We start from the raw sequence: 21,918 nt of genomic DNA on the forward strand, positions 1-21,918 counted from the left end.
GATGGCCTTTCTTCCTAGGAACATGGGCTGTTAGGTCCCATTTCTGGCCAGCACTTCTCTGAACATGAGGCGGCCAGAGTACAAGCAAGCTATTGAATATTCCATCTCTGGCCCCCCTGGAGCTGATGAGTTCTTCCTAGATTACTCACATTACCACCAGGCCTGCGACAGGCCCAGATCTGACTTCTGCAGTGGCTCTGAGCTGAATACCTGCCCCTTCCAGTGGTCCACTCCATGGTTTCTTTTCCCCAGGTGCCTCCAGGTGGAGAATGAGCACGTCCTGAAGTCGATGAAGGCCTGTGTGAGTGAAACCTTGAGCACACTGGGCCAGCACTTTGGCCAGCTGCTGGAGCTGGCCCTGACCCGGGAGGTACAGGTCAGTGCAAGCTGGGCTGTGGGGAGGGGCACTCGTGTATGTAGCCTGTAGGGGCGGGAGTGGAGGGGGGTGAGGCACTGGGCCCTATCTTGGAGGACACCCTCCTCAGAACACCAAAGTGAACTCCAGCACCTAGCAGACAGGACTGTCAGAGCTTGAAGCTTCCCCAGTTAGCCCAAATCTGCATGTTCCAGAGTGAAAACTGGTGCCCAGAGAGGGAAGAGACTTACCCAAGGTCACACAGCAAGGCTGTGGCAGAAGCTGGCATTTCCCAGCTGCCCTTTCAGTATTGTTCCTACCACCTTAAATCTTCCCTGTGTGGTTATTGCCCACAGTACACAATATGGATGCATATTGTCCTGAAAGACTTAGGGCACCTGCAGGGAATTAGCCAATTCCAGACGTCCTGGAAATAGAAGAGAATCTGGAAAGGTCATATAGTCCAGCCCCTACCTTTAGTCAGGCTCCTGCTTGATTCTAGAAAAACGAGGGCTTTGGAATCAGACAGATCTACTTGCAAACTGTGGTTCACAGTGAGACCTTGGCCAAGTTCCTGAACCTCTAAAAGTCCTCATTTCCTTCATATGTAAAGTGAACCCCCCCCCAGCCCCGTCAGAAGTGAAAGGAGAGGATTAAGCAAATGACATATGGAAAGAGCTTAGCACATAGTGTGAGTTAAATATATGTTATTTCCCTCTCTTGCCTTTTCCTATTGTAAAAGTCTCCCAGAAAAGCAGTTGCATACGGTTTTCATTATGAAAGGTATTTACATGTTATTTATAGTTACAGAAATATTGTGTTACATATTTGCCATTCTTTTCCCACCACCAAATAAAAGCCTTCCACAAATAGCAAGTCCCTTCCCATATCAGCTTCTCTCTAAACTCAGCCTCTCTACGGAGCCCAGAGTCTTCCTTTTTCTCTCTCCTGTGTGTCTGGCTCATTTTGCACAGGGTACAGGTTCTTCCAACCTGGCTCACCTGCTGGTCAGAGGAGCTGGCCCCAGGCATTCTGACCCTCCCAACCCAGAGAGTCTGCAGAGGCCACTCTGTCCGAGGAGCCTGGGATGAGGGGAAAGGTGGGGTGCTGGGGCTGACGCTTGAAGTCGATGTACAGATGCTGACCGTCACGTACAGGGGCAGATGGTGGTGCCAGCTGGGGCCGGCATTCCAAACTGAGTTCTCGAGTTCCAGAGGGACCCTGTGGAACATGGGAACATGGGGCCAAAGTGGGTGAAAACGTCAAGGGAGCAATGAGCGAGGATATGGAAGGTCGTAGTGGGGAGGAGGGGAGCCTGGAGGAATTTTTGAGCAGGGCTGCAGGTGCCTATGATGCCTTTTTTGCTACTTTTGTGCCCTTTTGCCTGGCAGTACCAAGGTTAAAGAAAAGGGCTAAAATTGAAGAGTTATGTTGGAGTGTAAAAGGTAGCCAGGTGGGTTTGGAAGCAGTCATTCTACCAGGAGGCAAAGGGGGAGGGTGTCTTTTCTGTGGTCTGGTGTCAGAATCCTGGGCTGTCAGGAACCTGGACCTTGTGTATTATGTAGCTGATTTCCTGGGGGTGCTGGGTCCGTTCTGGTTTTTTCCTCATCCTTATCTTGTTTGCAGTGGAATTCCTAATCTGGTCCTTCTGCTTCCATGGCTAAATCCTGCCCATCCCCAGGTCTGACTACCTGGGTTACTGATGCTTTTTGCCTGCGAGCTGAGCCCAATCCACAGCTCCTCTCTCAGAATTCGGTCCCTCACTGGCTTCCCTCTCCTCATCTGTCCTGCATTCCTCTGAATATTTGTTAGCTTCCTGATAAGCCCCTTTTCCTCCTCACATGCTCTGTGGGGTCCTCTGAGCCCTCCTATGGGTTGGGCTTGCTGTGCTTATAATATTTTTTGGCTGATCTTTAGCTTCTTTTTACATTAGAATGTTCCCATACAGGACGGTAGTGACATAAGGAGATACACTGGCTGAAGGCGAGGTGATTTGTGTTCAGTGGTATAAGTGTGTGTTTCCCAAATTTGTGACCCAATACGGTTCCCTAGGACGTTAATAATTATAGCAGGATCCTATATAGGGGGTGTCTTGACATAAAGGGAATTAAGCCTATGTCCTTAGATTGAGGAAGTCTTCTAAAAGGTCCTCACACATTCATGGTATTTCTTGTCTAATCTGTAGCTTCTATAGACACAGATTTGGGTTTGTTTTGTTCATGGATATACATCTAGTGACGAGAATAGTACCTCTTATACAGTATGCCCTCAATAAGGATTTATTAATGAATGGATATGAAGCTGTATATTCCAAACTTATGTGGACGCAACAAATCCTTTTTATTCTTTAAAAAATTTTTTTTTCCATTTATTTATTTTTGAGACACAGAGAGAGACAGCACGAGCAGGGGAGGGGTAGAGAGAGAGGGAGACAGAATCTGAAGTAGGCTCCAGGCTCCAAGCTGTCAGCACAGAGCCCAATGCGGGGTTTGAACCCATGAACCGTGAGATCATGACCTGAGCCAAAGTCGGACACTTAACCGACTGAGCCACCCAGGCACCCCAAATCTTTTTTATTCTTAAAGCACTTGTTCACTTACTCTGGGATGCTGGCGTTTCAGGAACTGCAATTTGGTAAAAGCATTGTTTGTACTGTGGAGGCTCTCGAGCAGAGGAACAGTGCTCTTCCTGGCCCCCACCCCTACCCCTGCCACACACAGAAATAATACATGGTAGAACAATGCTTACAAGGAGGGCAGTGATAATCTAGCACACGACTCTGCACTGGTCTCCTGCATCCTGGAATGTTGTGTCCAATTCCAGACCCCAGATGTATCACTGGCAGTGATTGGGCTCCGAGGAGACTTCTAAAAGGGTGGGGGCCAGGCTGAAGGTCAAGATATGTGGGAAATAGTTGGAGGAGGAGAGGATGTTTAATCTAAGGATGGACACTCTACTACCTCCACAGTCCTGTGTTTTAGGGACCTGAAAGGAAAAAGGACCCTAGGCCAGCAGGCCAAATCTATAGGACATTCTATGTAAAAAGGAATTGGGGAATAATAACTCTGCCCTGCAATGGAAGGGGCCACCTTAGGAATTCCCCATCCCTGAGACAAGACAACTCATGCCCTGGAGGACATCAGCAGTAGACAAGTGTTTGCAAGACTTCTTCCAATCTTGGTAGTATGGATTTCTATGAATGTAGGTGTTGGATAGTGGACTGAGTGGGGGGTTTGGAGGCATATCAAGGTTCAGATCCTGACAGTGCTACTTACTGGATATGACAACTTGGGCAAATTACTTCATCTCCCCACCTCTAAGTGGCTTGTTGTGAGGGTGAAATGAGACAGCCCATGAGTAATCGGTGACACTCTTCTGACTAAGTCAACTGCTTTATTCACTAAAGACTTGCTCTCCCTTAAGAGCTCACAGCATGCTTTGCTAAAGAGCCCGCCCCCAGTCACCTAACGAATTGTTTGTTAAGATAATTTCACTACTTGGTGAGTATGGAAAAATTTAAGGCTTAAATGTCAGGAGGCACCAATAGGAAATTAATGAACATTGATGATTAATCTATCTGGGAATAAAGGATTAGCTATGTGGGAGGTAAGAGAAGACTTAACTTATAAAAATTGATTTACTTTAAAATGACTTCTAAGGGACTCTCTATTGAATAAATTGACTCTCACCTGTACCTTTGAGTCCTTGACTCAGCTTCATGTGGGTAGATGTTATATTCATTTATCTTTTCATTCCATCAATTACTTTTGATTTTAGTTTAAAATAGCACCTTTATTCTAATAAAACTGATTAGGGAAATGTAGCTTTGGCTCTGTGGCTAAGCAAACTAGTTAAAACTTTATCTCACAGCTAAATTTCCCCTCCCTGTCCTAGGCACAGCTGGTCAACCTCAGGCCTCACCTGAAGGACAAGCACCTACCTTGTGACAGAGCTCAGACCTGAGGGATACTCCCTAAGAGAAAAGAGACAGGGGCTAAGCTTAGCATACTCAGTTCCTTCTTCCAAACTCATGAACTCATCCCTACCCTCTAAGGAGGATGACACAGGGAGGTAGGGAGTGAAGCCAGCAGAGGCATGTCACTGAAATCCCTGCACAGAGGACAGTAGGAGTGGGGACCAAGTACTGTCACAGTTCTTGCCCTACTGTGCTATTGGCCTTATCTGTTGGGGGCTGTGGTCAGGCAGGAGTGTGCCTGAGCCCCTTGGGGGAGGAGGTCAGCTGCCAGTGGGGAAGTTCTTTCCCACCTTCATGAAGTCATTCTGCAAATAACAACCCCTACCTCTTTGCAGATCTTTCTGGAATCACAGTGGGACATTTAGACTCTGCTCCCAGAAGGCTTGGAAATGACTCATGATATTACATTTAATAAATTATCTCTAAGGAAGTTTTATAACTAAAGCTCAAAATTTGCTTTCCTGTTCTATTTCCTACTCTTCAGTTTCTCGCATATATGTTGTCCAATATAGATAACCAGAGGCTGCAGTGCACCTAAACGGTAACATAAAGATCATCTGTACTTTCCAGATGAGAAAAATAAAGATGTACAAAATTTAGAGAAATAGTCTGTTTCATTATTAAGTTCTGTGGGAGAAAATAAAATTAAAGAAAAAAAACCCCAGTCTTTTCCTGTAGGAAAAATTCCAAGTCCCAAATACGTAGGTTAATAGAATTCTCTTCAATTTTCTTCTTCTGCTCATCTTAGTCAGAAGGGTCTCATCCCAGTGTGTGTGTGGTCATGTTACCTTGGGAAGCTACAGTCCAGGCTGTCTCTCCAGCTTTGAGAGGGGTTCCTTCTAGGCTTCTCAATTTGTACTGGTCTTTCCCAACCATACTTGAAAGAGGTAGTACCTTGGATACACAATAGTATCACAGCATTACCCCTGCATTCACAGAAAGTGAAAACAGGCCAATCCGCAATCCGTTAGGCAGGAATTCCAGGCAACATTTCATGCTGGGACTCTGTCTTAGGGTTGCTGAAGGCCTTAACTTATCTGCAGTTGAATGGAAGAGGGTGGGGAACAGACACCATCTTGACGGCATCCATGGGTAGGATGTCCGTTTAATTCAGTTGTCCATGGTCCACAAGGCTTTGTGATCATATATTCACTGGGGGAAATCATCTACCATAGGTTAACTGTGGCATGATGTTTACCACATATGGGAGAAAAATGTCTCCTTTTTCATAGGAGGGCATTTGATACATTTACTTCTTCCTGCAAAGTCAGGCATTTATAATCCTTTTCCAACGACTTTCTTGGTTTGCACACTTTCCCATTCAGCATTTTCAACATTTCTTAATTTCTAGCCGCCCCCCCTAAACACCGTTTCTGCCACCCCAGGCTACATTGATTTGGGCTGCTTGAAGTGACTTTGGCTACATGTCTTCAAACCACTTTAAAGACACTGTATTCTCCAGGTTCCCAAAGATTTTCTAGGAGAAATGCAAACACATATACTTTTAACGGAATCAATTTCTAGATCTCCAATTTTTATTTCTTTCCTAAAAATTATCCTCTCAATAATACACAGTTTCTAACATCCCTTCTATTACTTTCCAAAAGAAGGCCATATTCCCCCAACCCCCATCCCAAATCTTATAGTGCATTGCCCTGCTGTGTAAAACTTTGGAGGATTGGGGAGACCAAAGAAGAAACCTTCCTCCCTGAACCACAGACCCATAGGCCTCTGTGAATTATTTCTGTGATTTTTCTTACATATTTCTGTTGAGAAAGGCATTAGAAATTGTGTGTGTGTGTGTGTGTTATTTTAAAGTTCATATATTTATTTTGAGAAGAGAGAGAGAGAGAGCAAAGGTGGGGCAGAGAGCGGGAAAGAGAGAGAATCCTAAGCAGGCTCCGCACTGTCAGTGCACAGCCCGATGTGGGGCTCAGTCCCACAAACAGCGAAATCATGACCTGAGCCAAAACCAAGAGTCAGATGCTTAACCAACTGGGCCACCCTGACACCCCAGAAATTGTGTGTCCCCACTGTGGGGATATATAGTAGAATGGTAGTGTGTGTGTGAGTGTGTGTGCGTGTGTGTGTACCTGTGTGTGCTTATATGTGTGTGTTGGAGGGGTGGTTTTGAAAGATTTAAATTTATCATATTTCTTCCATCTCTATTTACTTCCAAATTGTGCATGGCTCTTGAGGGACATTTTCCTTTGACAAAGTAAAGAGAGAACTGGTAAGACAAATCAAACACTCAAAATGGCTTTGGGGGCACATATTTAAATGCAAGCAATTCCCTTCAACTATATCTCACACTCAAACCTAGGTTATGTCATTCATCGCAGAGAAAAACATCTTTGAAGACCCGAAGATTCTAAAGGTTAATGATAATGATTCTTTTTTTTTTTTTAATGTTTATTCATGTTTGAGAGAGAGAGACAGAGCACGAGTTGGGGAGGGGAGGAGAGAGGGAGATACGGAATCCAAAGCATGCTCCAGGCTCTGAGCTGCCAGCACAGAGCCTGACGTGGACCTTGAACTCCCGAACTGTGAGATCATGACCTGAGTCGAAGTCAGATGCTTCACCTGTTGAACCACCTGCACACGCCGATAATGATTCTTTTAAATGTAGCTGGAATACTTTTGAGAATGACAACATTTTGCAAGATGTATTGTATAAAAGCCACAGATCCAAGTTTTACATGATTTTTTTTTTTTTTCAGATTCGGAGTACATTATTTAAGAAAGCAGTTCAAGCCTATTTTGTCAACACATTTTATGAAATATTTATACTAATTTCTACTTGTTAGCAAAATATAAAATTAATTGCTAGCAGCTGGACTAATTAGATTTAAGCAGTAAATACCTTTTTCCTTCTTTAAATATGTAGGGAAGTCTGATCGTGAGAGCTACTAAAAATAATCAAATAATTTCTGATATTTTTATTCTCAAATTTGAATTACTCCTTACAATGAACACCAAATTTCAATACATATATCCACCTATTTACGGAAAGAATACAATGTCTTTTTTCACATTCCTAGATTTATAATAAATTTGCAATGTTATCTGCCTGTTACTTTGCATTATTAAAAGTTTAGTAAACATATACTAATAAATCAAATTTTATTTTAGCTCTCCATTATTTTAATATTGACAGTTTTAACATTTTCCCTTAGAGAGTGATTTGTACAATTATTTGTCAGTGCATTTTGGGGCATTTCTTGAAACACATATCAAAGCATTTCGTAATCAAAAATGAAGTTAGGAGGCACCTGAGTGGCTCAGTCGGTTGGGCGTCCGACTTCAGTTCAGGTCATGATCTCACGGTCCGGGGGTTCGAGCTCCGCATTGGGCTCTATGCTGTCATTTCAGAGCCTGGAGCTTGCTTGAGATTCTGTGTCTCCCTCTCTCTCTTGCCCTCCTCCACTCACGCTCTGTCTCTCAAAAAATGAATAAACGTTAAAATTTTTGTTTTTAAATAAAAAATAAAAATGAAGTCAGTTCTGTATTGAGAAAAGTTGTCTTGAGTGATTGGCTTGGCTGAAAGAACTGTCTTTGCCAATTAGGTTTTAGGGTGGGTGTTTTCCATAAATTCAACAAGCAAAAGCTGTAGATTCAAGGTTTTGATAAAACATATTTGAAGCACACACAAATATTTTATTAAAAATTGTATTGGCAAAGAAATTAATAATATTTTGATTTTCCTAATCCCGTCTGCATAATTTGGATAACCGAAGGTATTCCAAGTAAAAGAGCAATGGGTATAATTAATAATTATTTGATAAGTCTTGAGAAAGTACTTTTGGAATTCTTCCCAGAAATTGAGATAGTGAATGGGCGACTCTAATGATTGGGTAGCAATTGCTTTTGCAAGTCAAGTGGTTTCCATTTCTTTTCTTCTACCAATTGAGAGGATTTATCAGCTGGAAGATCATTAAAAATAGTGTCTGATGGGGCACCTGGGTGGCTCAGTTGGTTGAGTGTCCGACTTCAGCTCCGGTCATGATCTCATCGATTTGTGGGTTTGAGCCCCATGTTGGGCTCAGGGCTGACAGCTCGGAGCCTGGAGCCTGCTTGGGATTCTGTGTCTCCCTCTCTCTCTGTTCCTCACCCACTTGCATCCTGTCTCTGTCTCTCTCAAAAAGAAATAAACATTAAAAAAAATTAAAAAGATAGTGTTTGATGATGGATCACCATGTGATTGCACAATTCAGAGTGTACTCAAAGGGTCAAGCAGCATGGCTATAAAAACTCCTCCCATTTGTCTCTATGGATTTATGGAACAAAATTTTTCAGGTTTACATCTAAAAATATGCATTGGAGCACCTGGGTGTCTTAGTTAAGCGTCTGGCTCTTGAATTCGGCTCAGGTCATTGTCTCACGGTTCATGAGTTTGAACTCTGAAAGCCCTGGGCTCCATGCTGACAGCGAGGACCCTGCTTGGGATTCTCTCCCCCTCTCTCTGCCCTTCCCCTGCTCACCCTCACTCTCTCTCTCTCAAAATAAATAATCTTAAATAAACCACGCAAAATAAATTAAATAAAAACATGCATTAGGTCAATATTCAATAATGTCTACATGAGTTAATGAGAAAGCCTAAAAAGGATACAAAGCCTCATTTATCTCATTAAAACCTATGTTTATAATAAAATGTTCATCTTTATTATGTATAGTTATCAAAATTAATAATCTATGTTGTGTTGACCAATTGTACTGATACTAATTGTAACAGTAACTCAACCCAGAAGAGAGTATTTTTAAACACTTAGGACCTTATAGTCACAGGAAGTAAAATGACATTTCAATGTTTGTTTGTTTGTTTGTTTATTTATTTATTTATTTATTTAGAGAGACAGAGCCTCAGCACGGGAGGGGCAGACAGAGAGGGAGACACAGAATCTGAATCAGGCTCCAGGCTCTGAGCTGTCAGCACAGAGCCCAACATGGGGCTCGAACCCACCAACTGTGAGATCATGACCTGAGCCGAAGTCGGACGCTTAACCGAATGAGCCACACAGGTGCCCCATTAAAATGACTTTTCAAATTTCAGTGATAAATATGACAAGGGTAATCAATAAAACACTTTGAAACTCACATGTGTTACAAGAAGATGAAATTCTGAGGGGGGGGGGTTGGAATGGGAACATACATTTAAGGATGAAAAGAAAAGATGTGAAATGTTCACAACGTTGAAGGAAGAGATTATTCGTACATTTTTAAGTGGATGATGATGTTGGTATCAAGTTACATTGTATTTAAGTTTCGTTGAATATGTCTAAAAGATGCAATGCTTTTATTTTATGTCATTATCTACAATCTGCTGGAAATTACACCCTTTCCAACTTTGTTCTTGAAACTTATGATGAAAAATTGTCCCTGTCAAATTGAAAACGTGTGAGGGGTCATAGATTTTTCAAAATTCCTTTAAGGATAAATAAGAAAATAAAGACTGCCCTAAAATGCACAGACACTCTAGTTCTATATCATGTTGGCTGTTGTCCCTGCCTCTTGATGGAGAATTGCTTAGGTCGTAAGACCCCTGTCTTCTTAGGATGCTCCTGAAGACTGGATCCTTATAGGCTTCAAGAGGACCAGTCCCTGTGACGTGTGCTCCTCAGAACACAGTCTTTCCATACCTTTTGAGTAGGTTGACCTCAAGTAGCATTTCTTTCTGCTACATCTTTTTTTTGCATTAATGAACTATGCCTCCAGTATTCTCTTTCCTTTCATTTATCTCCTACTCCTTTCAGGGAGACTCAGCTGAATTTCTGACTGTTTACCCTGCTTCCCATGTTGGTATCTTTCCTTATCTAACTCCTAGCATGAGCACTAGTTGCTGGGTTTGAGCAACTTTATCACTTTGCCTTTCTTTCCTTTCTGGCCCATTCTTTTGTTTTTCAAGAAAACTCTTCTAGATTTGGCATTTCCCTTATTGAGAGAAATTAAATCAATTAAGGTCTATATTTGCCCCAAACCTCCAATTCTAAAAGATCTTATCCACATTTGCCTCCCCACAATGTATATTCCTACCTAGGAGATATTTTCCTATCAGAACAATAGCTAATCCAAGCCTGTATTCAGTTATAGCTTTGTCTATCTCCTCTTTAGTATGTCCGGTCTTTCTGTGCCTTTCCTCAGGGGCCTGATTCATGCATTTCTCCAATACATTCTTTTAGGACATAGGCAATGCTAGATTTGCATTTTCAAAACCTTTCACCTAGAAATTTATCTAGCAATCCTTTAGATATTTCATGCTGTTCTCTGTAGTCCTTTCCTGTTTTCCAGAACTCTGTTAGTGTATAACAAGTATAACAACCCAAATAATAACCATTTTTATTATATCTTATAATCTGAAGGGCCAAGAATGTGGGCAGAGCCTGGATGAGTGATTCTTCTGTTCCATATGGCATCAACAGAGGTCATTTGGTGTTGTTCAGCTGGCAGATGGTTTGGAGAGTCTTAGAAAGCTTCATGACATGTAGAGTGCCTTGGAGGGGATGGCTGGAAAGCTGGTGTCTACTGAGATTATTGATCAGGGATCCTACACATGGTTTCTCCAGCATGACAGTCTCAGAGTTACAAAACTTCTTACATGGTAACTCAGGACTCTGAAAAGAATGTTACAAGAATCCTGGGTGGTAGCTTCAAGGTTTCCCATGACCTAGCCTTGGACGTCCTGAAACATTACTTCCACCAAGTGCTGGCTTTTATTTGTCAAGCAAGTCATTGAGGCCAGCCCAGATTTAAAAGGTGGCGGTGGCAGGAGAGAATTGGAGCTCACGTCTCTATGGGAGGAGTAGCAAAGAATTTGTGGCCATGTTTAATCTGCCACACCCTGTCACATCAGCCCACATTTATGTCATTTCTTTGCATGGCTGGGCTGCCCTAACTATGTCTAACTATGGATTCTCTATCTGAAGCTTTACACAGAGGCTTCACTGTATTTTCCTGGCTCCCTCTGAGGAACTTATTCCAGGCTGATGTATGAGAGTTTATCTCTCCTGATCAATTTCACGGGTCTGCAGTCACTGCCTGAGAAACAAAAATACTTTTTCCTTTTTGAATTCCTTATTTAGAGAAGCTAGATTGTGTACATTTCCTTAACCCTTCTTTATCCCTTTTTCCTGGTCTTCAAGATTCAGGGGTTTTGTGTGTGTGTGTGTGTGTGTGTGTGTGTGTGTGTGTGTGGTGTTTTTTTTTTCTTCTCTGCCTAGTCTGTCTTTAAAAAACTATTTCTGTCATTCAGTCTCATCAATCTTTGCTCCATTATTTTGTCTCTTTTCTGCCACTCTTCTTATGATACAGGGTGAAGCATACTTTTGACACGTCTTCAGTTTCTCCTTGATTGCCTGAAAAAAATCTTGATTTTAGAGACTGTGTTAGTTTGAAGCTGACACCAAGATAGGATACGATAGATGCCTGTGAAGGATGAAAGGGAGGAAGTGGGGCAGGCATGGAAAACCATGTTGCAGGTCTGAACACAGAAATAAAAGGTGGAAGGAAGACTCGAATAGGAAGAGACGTGGAACTTTCAGGCCAAAGGAGTCCCCTCTAATGGCCACGGGCTGCAGTAGTGCCCCTGCTCTGCTCTGTCACAGCTGGGAGTAGCTCAGGGAGGTATGGCCTCAACAAGGACACAAGGCTGGGTCCAGAGGGACAGCAGCTGGGGCTCTCAGTCAGCTCTGCCCCCTGCAGCAGGAGCTCTGGCTCCCCCAGGGTGGAGAGCTGCAGATGCTAACGGGACCCAGGATGGAGAACCACTCTCCAATCTGGTGAGAGTTGCGAATGAGGCCAAATATTCTCCTTGTCTTGAGACTTCTATCTTTGCTGGTCCAGGTGAGGTCCTGCCGACTTTGAAGGAGATGGATTCACTGAACTTGGAAAACAGGAAGTCAGATTCACAGGATTTCAGGTCCAACTAACTCCACCACATATCACATGCTTGACCTTGGTCAGATTTCTTATGTCTCTGTTTCCTCAAGTGAAGTGAGGGTTGGACAAGACTTGCTGAGGGTCCTTCAGCTCTGACATACTGTGACGATTTCAGTGGGGCCTTTGATCTCAAATTTTTCCAAATTTATCTTCATGAAAAGGATGATTACAACTTTTCATTGTCAGAGAGCTGATTCACTGAGATAATCTGAGGCATAATTACGGTATACGTGCGTAGAGACATTAGCAAGAAATTATTCTCAGGCGTAAATGGTCTAGTGTTAGCAGATGATTGCAAAAGACATTGGGTTGAATTGTTTAACGTCATGCTAATTTGCTTGAAGTGCAAACACTAATCAGGAACACTGAGTAATTATGATTTAGGTACAAGCCCCCAGTATATGAAATCGGTGTTTTCATGTGAGCATTAATATGACTTACGTAAGTGCTTACGGTATGATGGGGGAGGATTCTAAGAAGGACGTTCATTACAGAGACTTGCAGTAACAAATCTTGGTTATTAATTTTACCTTTTGTTGAATATCTTATAAGAGGCATCTATCAAACCTTAGGGAATAATTTTTACATTTAATGTTGCTTGATTAAATACGCACTTAATCTTAGACTGCTCTCTGTAGAGAATTAGTTTATTGTATGTGTGAAGTATTTTATGAGTTTGAATAAAGAGAAAAAGAGAGTCATTTACCTTGAGCCTTAAACACACTTAATTTTAATCATTTTACAAATGGGGAAACTGAGGCCTAGGGTTTTTTTTTTCTCTATTGCCCAAGATCACAAAATGGTAACCGCTGACAACTTTATTTTGCTTCCATGTGCCGAGTACCTTTAGAAGTCCTTTATTTATATATTGGCTACCTTTTCTTTTATTAAAAAAAATTTTTTTTAATGTTTATTTATTTTTGAGAGACAGAGACAGAGACAGAACATGAACAGGGGAGGGGCAGAGAGAGAGGGAGATATAGAATCTGAAGCAGTCTCCAGGCTCTGAGCCGTCAGCACAGAGCCTAATGCTGGGCTTGAACTCATGAACTGTGAGATCCTGACCTGAGCTGAAGTCCGACACTCAACCGACTTAGCCACCCAGGAGCCCCTGTATATTGGCTACCTTAATAAATGGGTATAGCCACCTTAAGAGATAGACGCTGTAAATTCCACCCTGTTTTACACAGATGAAAACTGAATCACAGAAGGGCTGAATTCCTTGCTCTGGGGCACCCGGACACCATGGCAGAACCAGGATTTGCACCCAGGGCAGTTTGACTCTAGAGTCCCTGCTTTCAACCTCAGGCACACTTCCTCATCAACATAATGTGTTAAAAAAGGCAATCTGGCACTAGAACTCAAGTCTATTTCCTTTTAAGTGTTTTTTTTTCCCCGTAACGGTGGGTTTAATTAAAAAACAAATCCATTTTGATATTTTTTTTTTTTTTTTTTTCAACGTTTATTTATTATTTTTGGGACAGAGAGAGACAGAGCATGAACGGGGGAGGGGCAGAGAGAGAGGGAGACACAGAATCGGAAACAGGCTCCAGGCTCTGAGCCATCAGCCCAGAGCCTGACGCGGGGCTCGAACTCACGGACTGCGAGATCGTGACCTGGCTGAAGTCGGACGCTTAACCGACTGCGCCACCCAGGCGCCCCCATTTTGATATTTTAAAGTAACACAGCAACTGCTCAGAGCCCCCAGCTCTGGAGGTGTGACTTTCTTGCATGAAGCACCCCCAGGGCAAGTATTCCGAATCACTGTCTCCACATCTCCCAGGAGAAACTCCAGCAACTAGAATTAATTAGCAGGTAGGAATCATTTATAATCAATGAATCATATGCTTCAAAGCAAATGGCTGATTATGAAGTAGTTTCAAGATACGTGAAAAAGCTTTTTCCCAGAAATAAGCTAAACTAATCTTTATGTGTCATTTGTTGATGAATTTTCCATTTGCTTTTCTTCCTGGTCCTCCCTGGGTCCTAGGTCCAGTCACTTCTAGCCTTCTTACCACAAACCTTAGTTCCCTCAGCTTGGAGCGGGGTGACATTCCCGAGTTACCCACTCTTAGACAGGAATCCCAGTATTGCTATTTTGGCCTGGCTATACAATGCAAATGTCCTCCCAAGGAGTAAGCTACTGTAGACTACTTCTCTCTGTTTTGTTTTGTTTTGTTTTGTTTTGTTTTGTTTTGTTGGAGGCTACTTCTCTTGACTCAACCCCCGAACCCATTACCCAGCTGGATACCCACCCGTTGGCTATCAGTCATCCCAAACAAACCAATTCTTTGGCCATAGCAGTAGCAACCCCTTGGTTTTCAACTTTAGGGTTGAATTTAACTGCTGGTTTCTGTCTTCATTCGAAGCCAGGAGAACAACAAAGCAGTACTTGCTGAGACCATCAGTACTGAGAGCTGATTTTCTGTCGATTGGAACGGGGCACATTTGTTGTCGATGCCCCAGGGGTTTGAAATTATCCCCTATTTCTGAAATGTAGTTCAGACCTCATACAGGCTCATGTCTTTCCCAAAGCTAGAACCTCACCACCCCCATACTGGGACTGTGAATGGGGCAGGATTATAATTTCTAGGGGGCTTTTAGGAGCGTGGATCCATTGGTATTCCATTAAGGAAGATTAGTGGAGGATAGATGAAGTGAGTAACCATCAGACTTTGCTATCTTTTCCTAGGCACTGGTGAGAAAAATCAATGCCTCAGACAATATCTACACCACAGAATCCACCACAGGGAACCTGTTCAGCCTGACCCAGGAGGGGGCTCCCTTGTGCCGCATCATCGCCAAGGTGAGCTTCACGGTTAGAGGCCAAAGTGACAGGCTTGGGGAGAGTGGGAGGGAGCTAGTTTGGTGGGAATAGCTGGCTCCAGAAGTTGTTGGCTGTATGATCTTGAAAGAGTCACGTCACCTCTTAAGGCCTTGGTGTCTCCATCTTTAATAGTGGTTAGACCCTCTGATTTCAGCTCCCTCTTGAGAAGAAAGCAGTGCCCCCAGGGTCTCATCCCTATACTCCTCTTAATGTGGTATCCGTTAGGTATATCAACCCTCCTTTCTCATCTCTACATATCTCACCAAACCCAAACAAAACATATCCCCCAACTCAGGTTCTTGATGAATCCCCCAAATACCTGCAGCCACTGCAGTACCACATGAGAAGACAAAATTGAGGGTAACAGTGGTTTTCATCAATTACAATGGGAGTTCTAATTCACCAGCTTCGTGGGTAATTTGCCCTTACGCTTGGTGTGCAGACACTTAGGGTAAATACAGGCAATTGATGATCCTAGGCTCTCACCAGGGTCTTCTATTTCATTTTTGCTCATTTTTTTTTTTAACTTGAGAAATGACATTGCCATGGAGATAGAACTAGTGATCTAATTGGACACAAAGTTATGTCTTTCAGGAGATGTATGATGCCAGCCATAGGAAGATGCTGTGGTTCAGTGGTCCCCAGTCTTGCCTCTGTCTCACAATCCCTCAGGGGATTTTGGAAAACACAGATCCTTTTGCCCCCACTTAAATTTACTGAAGTCCTGGGATGAGACCTGAGAATCCACATTTTAACGAGCGCTACAGGTAGTCATGAGGCATGGCCACTCTCAGACTCACTCACCTAAGCCCTTAAAGAAATCTGGAAGAGGAGTATGGAAAACAATTTGACAATAAACTTCATATATTGAAAAAAAAAAGAAATCTGGAAGAGGAGGGTAAATGCTTGTCAACCCTGCTTAGGGGAGCAGTAAGTCGCATATAACCGCAACAGGTAACATTTGAGCGTTGCTGTCTTGCCATCCACTGTGCTTAATGCCGTTCAGACATTATTTGCTTTAAATCACAAAACCATCCTAGGAAGTTGGTATCAAGTTGTTCTCATCCATAATTGAGGAAATGGTTTAAGGGACTTACTCAAGTTCACACAACTGATCAAGAGTGGAGTCAGAATTAGAGCCCAAGTTTATTTACTTCAGAGCTCATGGTCCCAAAGCCCACAGTGGTGACTTCTGGTTTCATCCTGGCCCTTTAGATTCTTGGGCCAAAGAGTGACTCAGAAGTTCTCAATCCTGATGCATGTTAGAATCGCTAGGGAGCTTTAAAAGTCACACAGCTAGTAAGTGAGGGAACTGGAATTTGAAACTGCCTGCTTGGCAGCAAAGGCTATGCTCTTGCTCACTATTCTGAACTGCCTCTTAGCAACCCTCCTCCTCTTTCTCCTTCTTCTCCTGTTCCTTCCTCTGCCCTTCTCTCTGCCTTCTACAACCTTTGTTATTTTCTGCATCCTTCCTTCTCTCCAAGCATTGTGCTAAGCTTTTCATTCATTATCCCATCTGATCCTCTCAGTGATCTGATGATGTGTAATTATAATTCCCATTTTTGAGATGAGGGAACAGAGGATCAGAGAGAAGGTAAATAACTTGTCCGAGGTCATGCACATTAAGTGCAGATCTGGGATTTTAACTAGATGTTCTGCCTCCAGAATCTTCATCTCAATCTTCTTGTGTCTCGAGTCCTTGGGAGAGAGTAGACAGAAGGCTGAAGCAAAGAGAAGATTCAGTGATGACTCCCATCTTCCCAGCCCGGAAGAGGGTGAGACTGGTTCCTCCAGTGGAGTCACCATGTCTGAGTTTCTAGTCCTGACAGTGACACAGGAGCTGGGAGCCCCTGGTGCACTCTACACAGCATCCTCACTGTTGATGCTCAGGTAGTGTGCCCAACACTGTGACAAATTTGGAGCAAATCTGGGCCTCGAAGTGGCCTGCCCCACCTACCTCCTCAGGGCCCAGTGTGGTCTGTCTTTGGGCCCTTCATCTGTCTGAGGTCTGCCTTCTCAGCCTCTTGGGTTCCTTTGAAGACCAAAGAACAAGCCCAGCCCTCCCTGTGATGGTAGTAGTAAGCCCCATCCCTTCTTGAGCGCAGAGCAGAGCAAACTCCCTTGTGCTATGTCACAATTATCCTGCTCTTCTATTATTTCCCCCATCACTAGCCTACATCCCACAAGTAGCCTCCTCAGCTTTATGACAGCTTATCCCAAGTCTGTCTGAATAATAGATACCATTATACTCATTGGCTTTGAGCCCATAGCTTTCTATAAAATTAAACAAGCTCTAGCCAACAGTGCAATTCTGCTAGCTCAGGCGATTCCCAGCTCTACTCTAAGACGAGTGCTGTTCTTGGGTCCTTGAGGGGTTTTCAGGGTGGTCCACACAACTATTCCATGTACCTTCCTCTGGAGCCTCCTTCGTCCTCTCCCTTCCATGTATTCCAACCCTTGGGATACCTTTTATGAAGGTTTGAGACATTCTTCTAACCAGGAAGCTTTCCATAGACTGACCCTCACCTGGGTGAGGCCCTCTCACATACATGAACTCAGTTGTTCCCCCAACAGCTTGGTTGTGTAGCTGCCATGACCCTGTTTTGTGCCGAAGTTAACCCGCAGCAAAGTCAGGATTTGAACCAGAATCCCCTCAGTCTGGATTCAGCATTTCTTCCCTTGAGATTTCCCAGTAGCTAAAAATGCAAAGAAAGCTATTTTCCACAGGCTTGGCAAACAGTGTAATGAGAACCCAATGCAAATGGGTACTGAGGCTTAAATATAGTTATGCTGAGTTCAGTGCCTCCCCAGCCAAAGGAAGGCTGCCACATTGATCCTGGCTCTCAGTCTGGCATTCTTTGGTGCCATTTCTTTGTTGTCTGCTCCAGATGTAAATACCTACCTACCTGTCCATCTATCTATCGTATCTATCAATGTATCTATCTGTCACTTACCATCTCTATCATCATACATATAAATATTTTATACTTTATATGATTAAATATAAACACACACATAAAAATATAAACATACATATGTGAACACACATATATAAATGTACCTACATACATAAGCACATATATGTGTATAAATAACTTATATCTGGAGGGAGGTCAATAATAACCAGCCAGGCTGGCTGGGGAGAACTTAGGACTTCTGTTTCTTCTTACCTTAAACACTAATTTGATTTTAATTAGTGACTCTGAGTAAGGTCTTTATGTGGAACCCTCATCAGATGTCCCAGAGACCATGAGAAAGTAGGAAGACAGGGATAAAGGATGGTGAAGCAGGAAGTCAGAGGGGGTAAGTGTCTTGCTGCACAATAGATTATATCTTCATCAGAGGAGTGATGTGTGTTTAACGTCAGAGTGATTCTCTTTGACCCTTCCACAGCCCCCATGACTCCTTGGCTGCCAGAGCCTGAGTTCAATATGGACCAAGGCAGTCTTGCTCAGTGCTTAGCCCAGCGTCTGACATATACTGCACCATGAATAGTTTTTGGCTGCGTGGATGAATTTATCAGCCATATATGATATGCCCGTTTCCCACCAAATGAACCACCCCAACAGGAAGTAGGAATCCGGAAGTTAAAGAACGCTCTCAGCTGATTGTAAAATGTCAGAATTTACGAACTCATCTTGGTGCCTGCAGTGATAAGCAGCAAAACTCTTAGAATGAAGAAGGCTGCCAGGCTGATCTTGGTGGGACGCTGGGAAGGACAGATTTGGGAGGACTTGTTGCAGCGAGTCTGTGCTGGGCCCTAGAAGTCATCGCTGTGGCTTCTTCTAGTTGCTCATTCATTATCTGCGCTGTCAGTCACAGCTGCGCCCCCAGAACATGAAACAGTGCCTGGTGCTCGGTACATTTTTTGTTGAAAGAGTTCTCAGAAATCTGACAGTGGATGATATTTTGCTGGACTCAGGTTCTTACATTTTTTTCAGTTTGGAGAACAGAGTGTAACGGGTTTAGTTAGAGCCAGGGGTGGTGAGGTTAAAGGCGAGTGCCCTCAGGGCCAAGTTCAGATCAATCTTCACAAGTTCTTTACTGCTGCCATCCCCAGGCACCCTTGCAGGCCTCGGGGAAGGGGATGATGGAGGAAACAGGGCAAAGCCAAATGTAGGGTGTCCAACTTCTCCTGCTCTGGACATCTACGGTGGTGTTGCCACAGGTTTGCTGGGCGCCTGGTGAATCTGCTTTGGGATCTAAGAGCCATGGTGGTTCCAGTGATTTCTATAGAATAAATATGGCCAGTTAGGATGAGTGCCTCACCTTACCCCTGGATTCTTCCCAGAAGTCCTCCCAGACTGTGGTGAAGTTCCACAAGTTAAAGGTGTTTCCATGCCCAGCTGTCACAAAACAAGTACGCGCTCACACTCAGCTAGGGTGTTTGTTGCTGAAGGTTTTTTTTTTGTGTTTTTTTTTTTCTTGCAAACTAGAGTAAAGAAGGGAAAACATGGATGATGTAGATTTGGGTGAATGATTTCACCCATCTGGCTTGCTTTTTTTTTCCCTCACAAAATGAGTATAAATTCTAGTATTGATATAAATAAAAGTCCTTTTTTGAGTGCCTGCCATGGTGGTTGGAAGGATCTGAGAAGTAATGGTGTTTTCTGGCAGAGGGAGAGCCTGCACAGGGCACTAGGCTTCAGTTCCCTTCACTTGCCTCAGACTTGCTTCTAGAACCTATTTCTGAGGACTCCAGGCTTGTTCTGTGACAGGCTGCTGAGAGGGAGTTGCCAGGTATGTGGAAACAGTGTTGACTGGTGTTGAGGCTGGCCCTCACAAATATGTCTGCCCTAGCCCCTGGCACCACAGCCCCAGAAGCATTTGGACAGTCCTCTTTCCAGTTTGGACCATCAAGGGTGACATTACTTTTGGAGGTGGCATTTCATTGCAGTATGCATTTGAGCATGGAAGTGTGTGTGTGTGTGTGTGTGTGCGCGCGCGCGCGCGTGTGCGTGTGTGCGTGTGTGTGTGTGTGTGTAGTTTAGGTGAGGAAGAATTCTTTTTTTTCTACCATCTTCTTAGGTTCTCTGGTGCCCTATAAATCGGGCTGACGATTTTCTCTTAACAAGAGAAAAACAAGCAAAAGTTTATTAGCATATGCATCACGATTACACATGGGAACACTCAGAGATGAGTGACTCAGAGGCTTGGTTAGAACTTGAACTTATACAGCCTCTTAGCAAGAGAACAATACATTTTTAGAGAACTAAAAAAACAGATAACAGGCAACCTGAAGAGCACGTTGAGTCTCTAAGAGTGGCAAGTTGTAGGAAGGCAAATCTATGGAAAACTGGTGATAGATGAAGGATGGTAGGTAAAGTTTGTTATGAGGATTCCCCTGATGGCATCTCCAGGCTGTAAGGGTCTAAAGTTATCTCTGGTGATTAACTTTTGTCCTTCCTAATAGAAAGGGAAAGGGGGATATCTCTGTAAATTTATGTCCTCCTTCTGGCAAATAGGAGGAGGGCAGAGACCTCTGATATCTGCTTCTTCTCAGTTGCCTTCAGCTCAAAATAATCTTTACGGCAAAGTGATGTGTTTGGGGTTGGCATATTCTGCTGCCCTAAAGGCCCAAAAGCATATCAGCTGAGTGAGGGATGACAATTATTCTTGAGTCAACCCCAGGAAAGGTGACACAGGGAGGTGAAGTGACATTTTCTTTTTCTCGGCAGGAGGGTGGTGTCGTAGCCCTCTTCAAAGTCTGCCGGCAGGATAGTTTCCGGTGCTTGTACCCCCAGGCGCTCCGCACGCTGGCCTCCATCTGCTGTGTGGAAGAGGGTGTCCACCAGCTGGAGAAGGTAAGAGAACAGCTGGCTGGCTGGGTGGGGCTCAAGGTCTCTGAGTCAGGTGGGTAGTGGGCGGGGCCTGACAGATGTGGTGACCACCTGGGCTTCTTCCTCTAAGAACATATTTTTCCCAGGTATTGCTCTAGTGAGGCTGCTGGGATTTTGACTATGGAAGTTGATGAAAGGAAAGGGATTGAGGAATTTGGCCAGGAAGGGCAGGGCCCAGAGGGGCACTCAGCACTTCCTGGGTAGAGAGGCCAATGGTCCAGTGAGCAGAACACAGCAGGAGGCAGGCAGGTAGGGTGTGGAGTGGTGTCAAAGTTCAGGGCTGTTGGTCTTTCACTCATGGCCCCAGTGAAGGAGGAGGATCCTGCTGCCTGGGGAACAGAGTGGGCAAGAGAAGGACGGACATTGGCCCGGGCAAGCAAGTGGGGCTCAACCAAGACAGAGGGATTAGGTAAGGGAAATTGAAGCCTAAGTCCAAGTGTATGTTGGGTCAACATGGCACGGGATGAGTGGGGCCAGAGGGAAGGTAGTGATCTGGTAGACCTAGGTGCCTCAGCCCCTGGCCAACCTAGGGCGATGTGACTAATTCTAGCTACCACCCCCTTCCCCACTCTCTCCAGGTTGTGGGGCTGAGATGGGGGGTACCTTGAGTCTGGTCTGTATTGGGATGGGGCAAGCAAAATGCTCCCCTTCCTCTGTACCTCTGTCCCACAGTCTGGTCCCAGCTCCCAGAAAACCTACCCCCCACCCCCAGCGTCTTCACTTTGGTCTGGACTCCTAGTCAGAGGGTCGTCTCACTTTCCACCTGCCTCTTTCCAAATCTACTCAGGTTATGGGACAGTGTTGTAGGATCATGGACTCAGAGATGCTTTTAGCTGAGGGTGGAGGATAGATGGGGACTTGGCTCATTTTACAGATGAGAAGGCTGTGGATCAAAATGGGGAAGTAATTCATCTGAGGTCATAAAGCAAGATGGTGGAAGAGCTAGCACCACCCCCCTGGGCAGAGCACCCCTTCCTGCAGGGGTGGA

The 21,918-nt window shown here is 44.0% G+C and overlaps 1 protein-coding gene across 1 annotated transcript in view; it reads left to right on the plus strand.

The window, feature by feature from the left end:
- The window catches only part of INSC (INSC spindle orientation adaptor protein), a 129,514-nt gene that overhangs the window by 64,675 nt on the left and 42,921 nt on the right, over positions 1 to 21,918 (plus strand). Inside the window, exons 5-7 of the mRNA XM_047071821.1 lie at positions 253 to 376; positions 14,956 to 15,069; positions 20,769 to 20,894. Coding sequence (XP_046927777.1) covers positions 253 to 376; positions 14,956 to 15,069; positions 20,769 to 20,894 — 364 coding nt within the window. The remainder of the gene's footprint in view (positions 1 to 252; positions 377 to 14,955; positions 15,070 to 20,768; positions 20,895 to 21,918) is intronic.

Source organism: Lynx rufus, unplaced genomic scaffold (assembly GCF_022079265.1).
Source record: "Lynx rufus isolate CCGP_SWC_20201006 ecotype Redwood Valley unplaced genomic scaffold, mLynRuf1.p SCAF_9, whole genome shotgun sequence".
Lineage (NCBI taxonomy): Eukaryota > Metazoa > Chordata > Mammalia > Carnivora > Felidae > Lynx > Lynx rufus.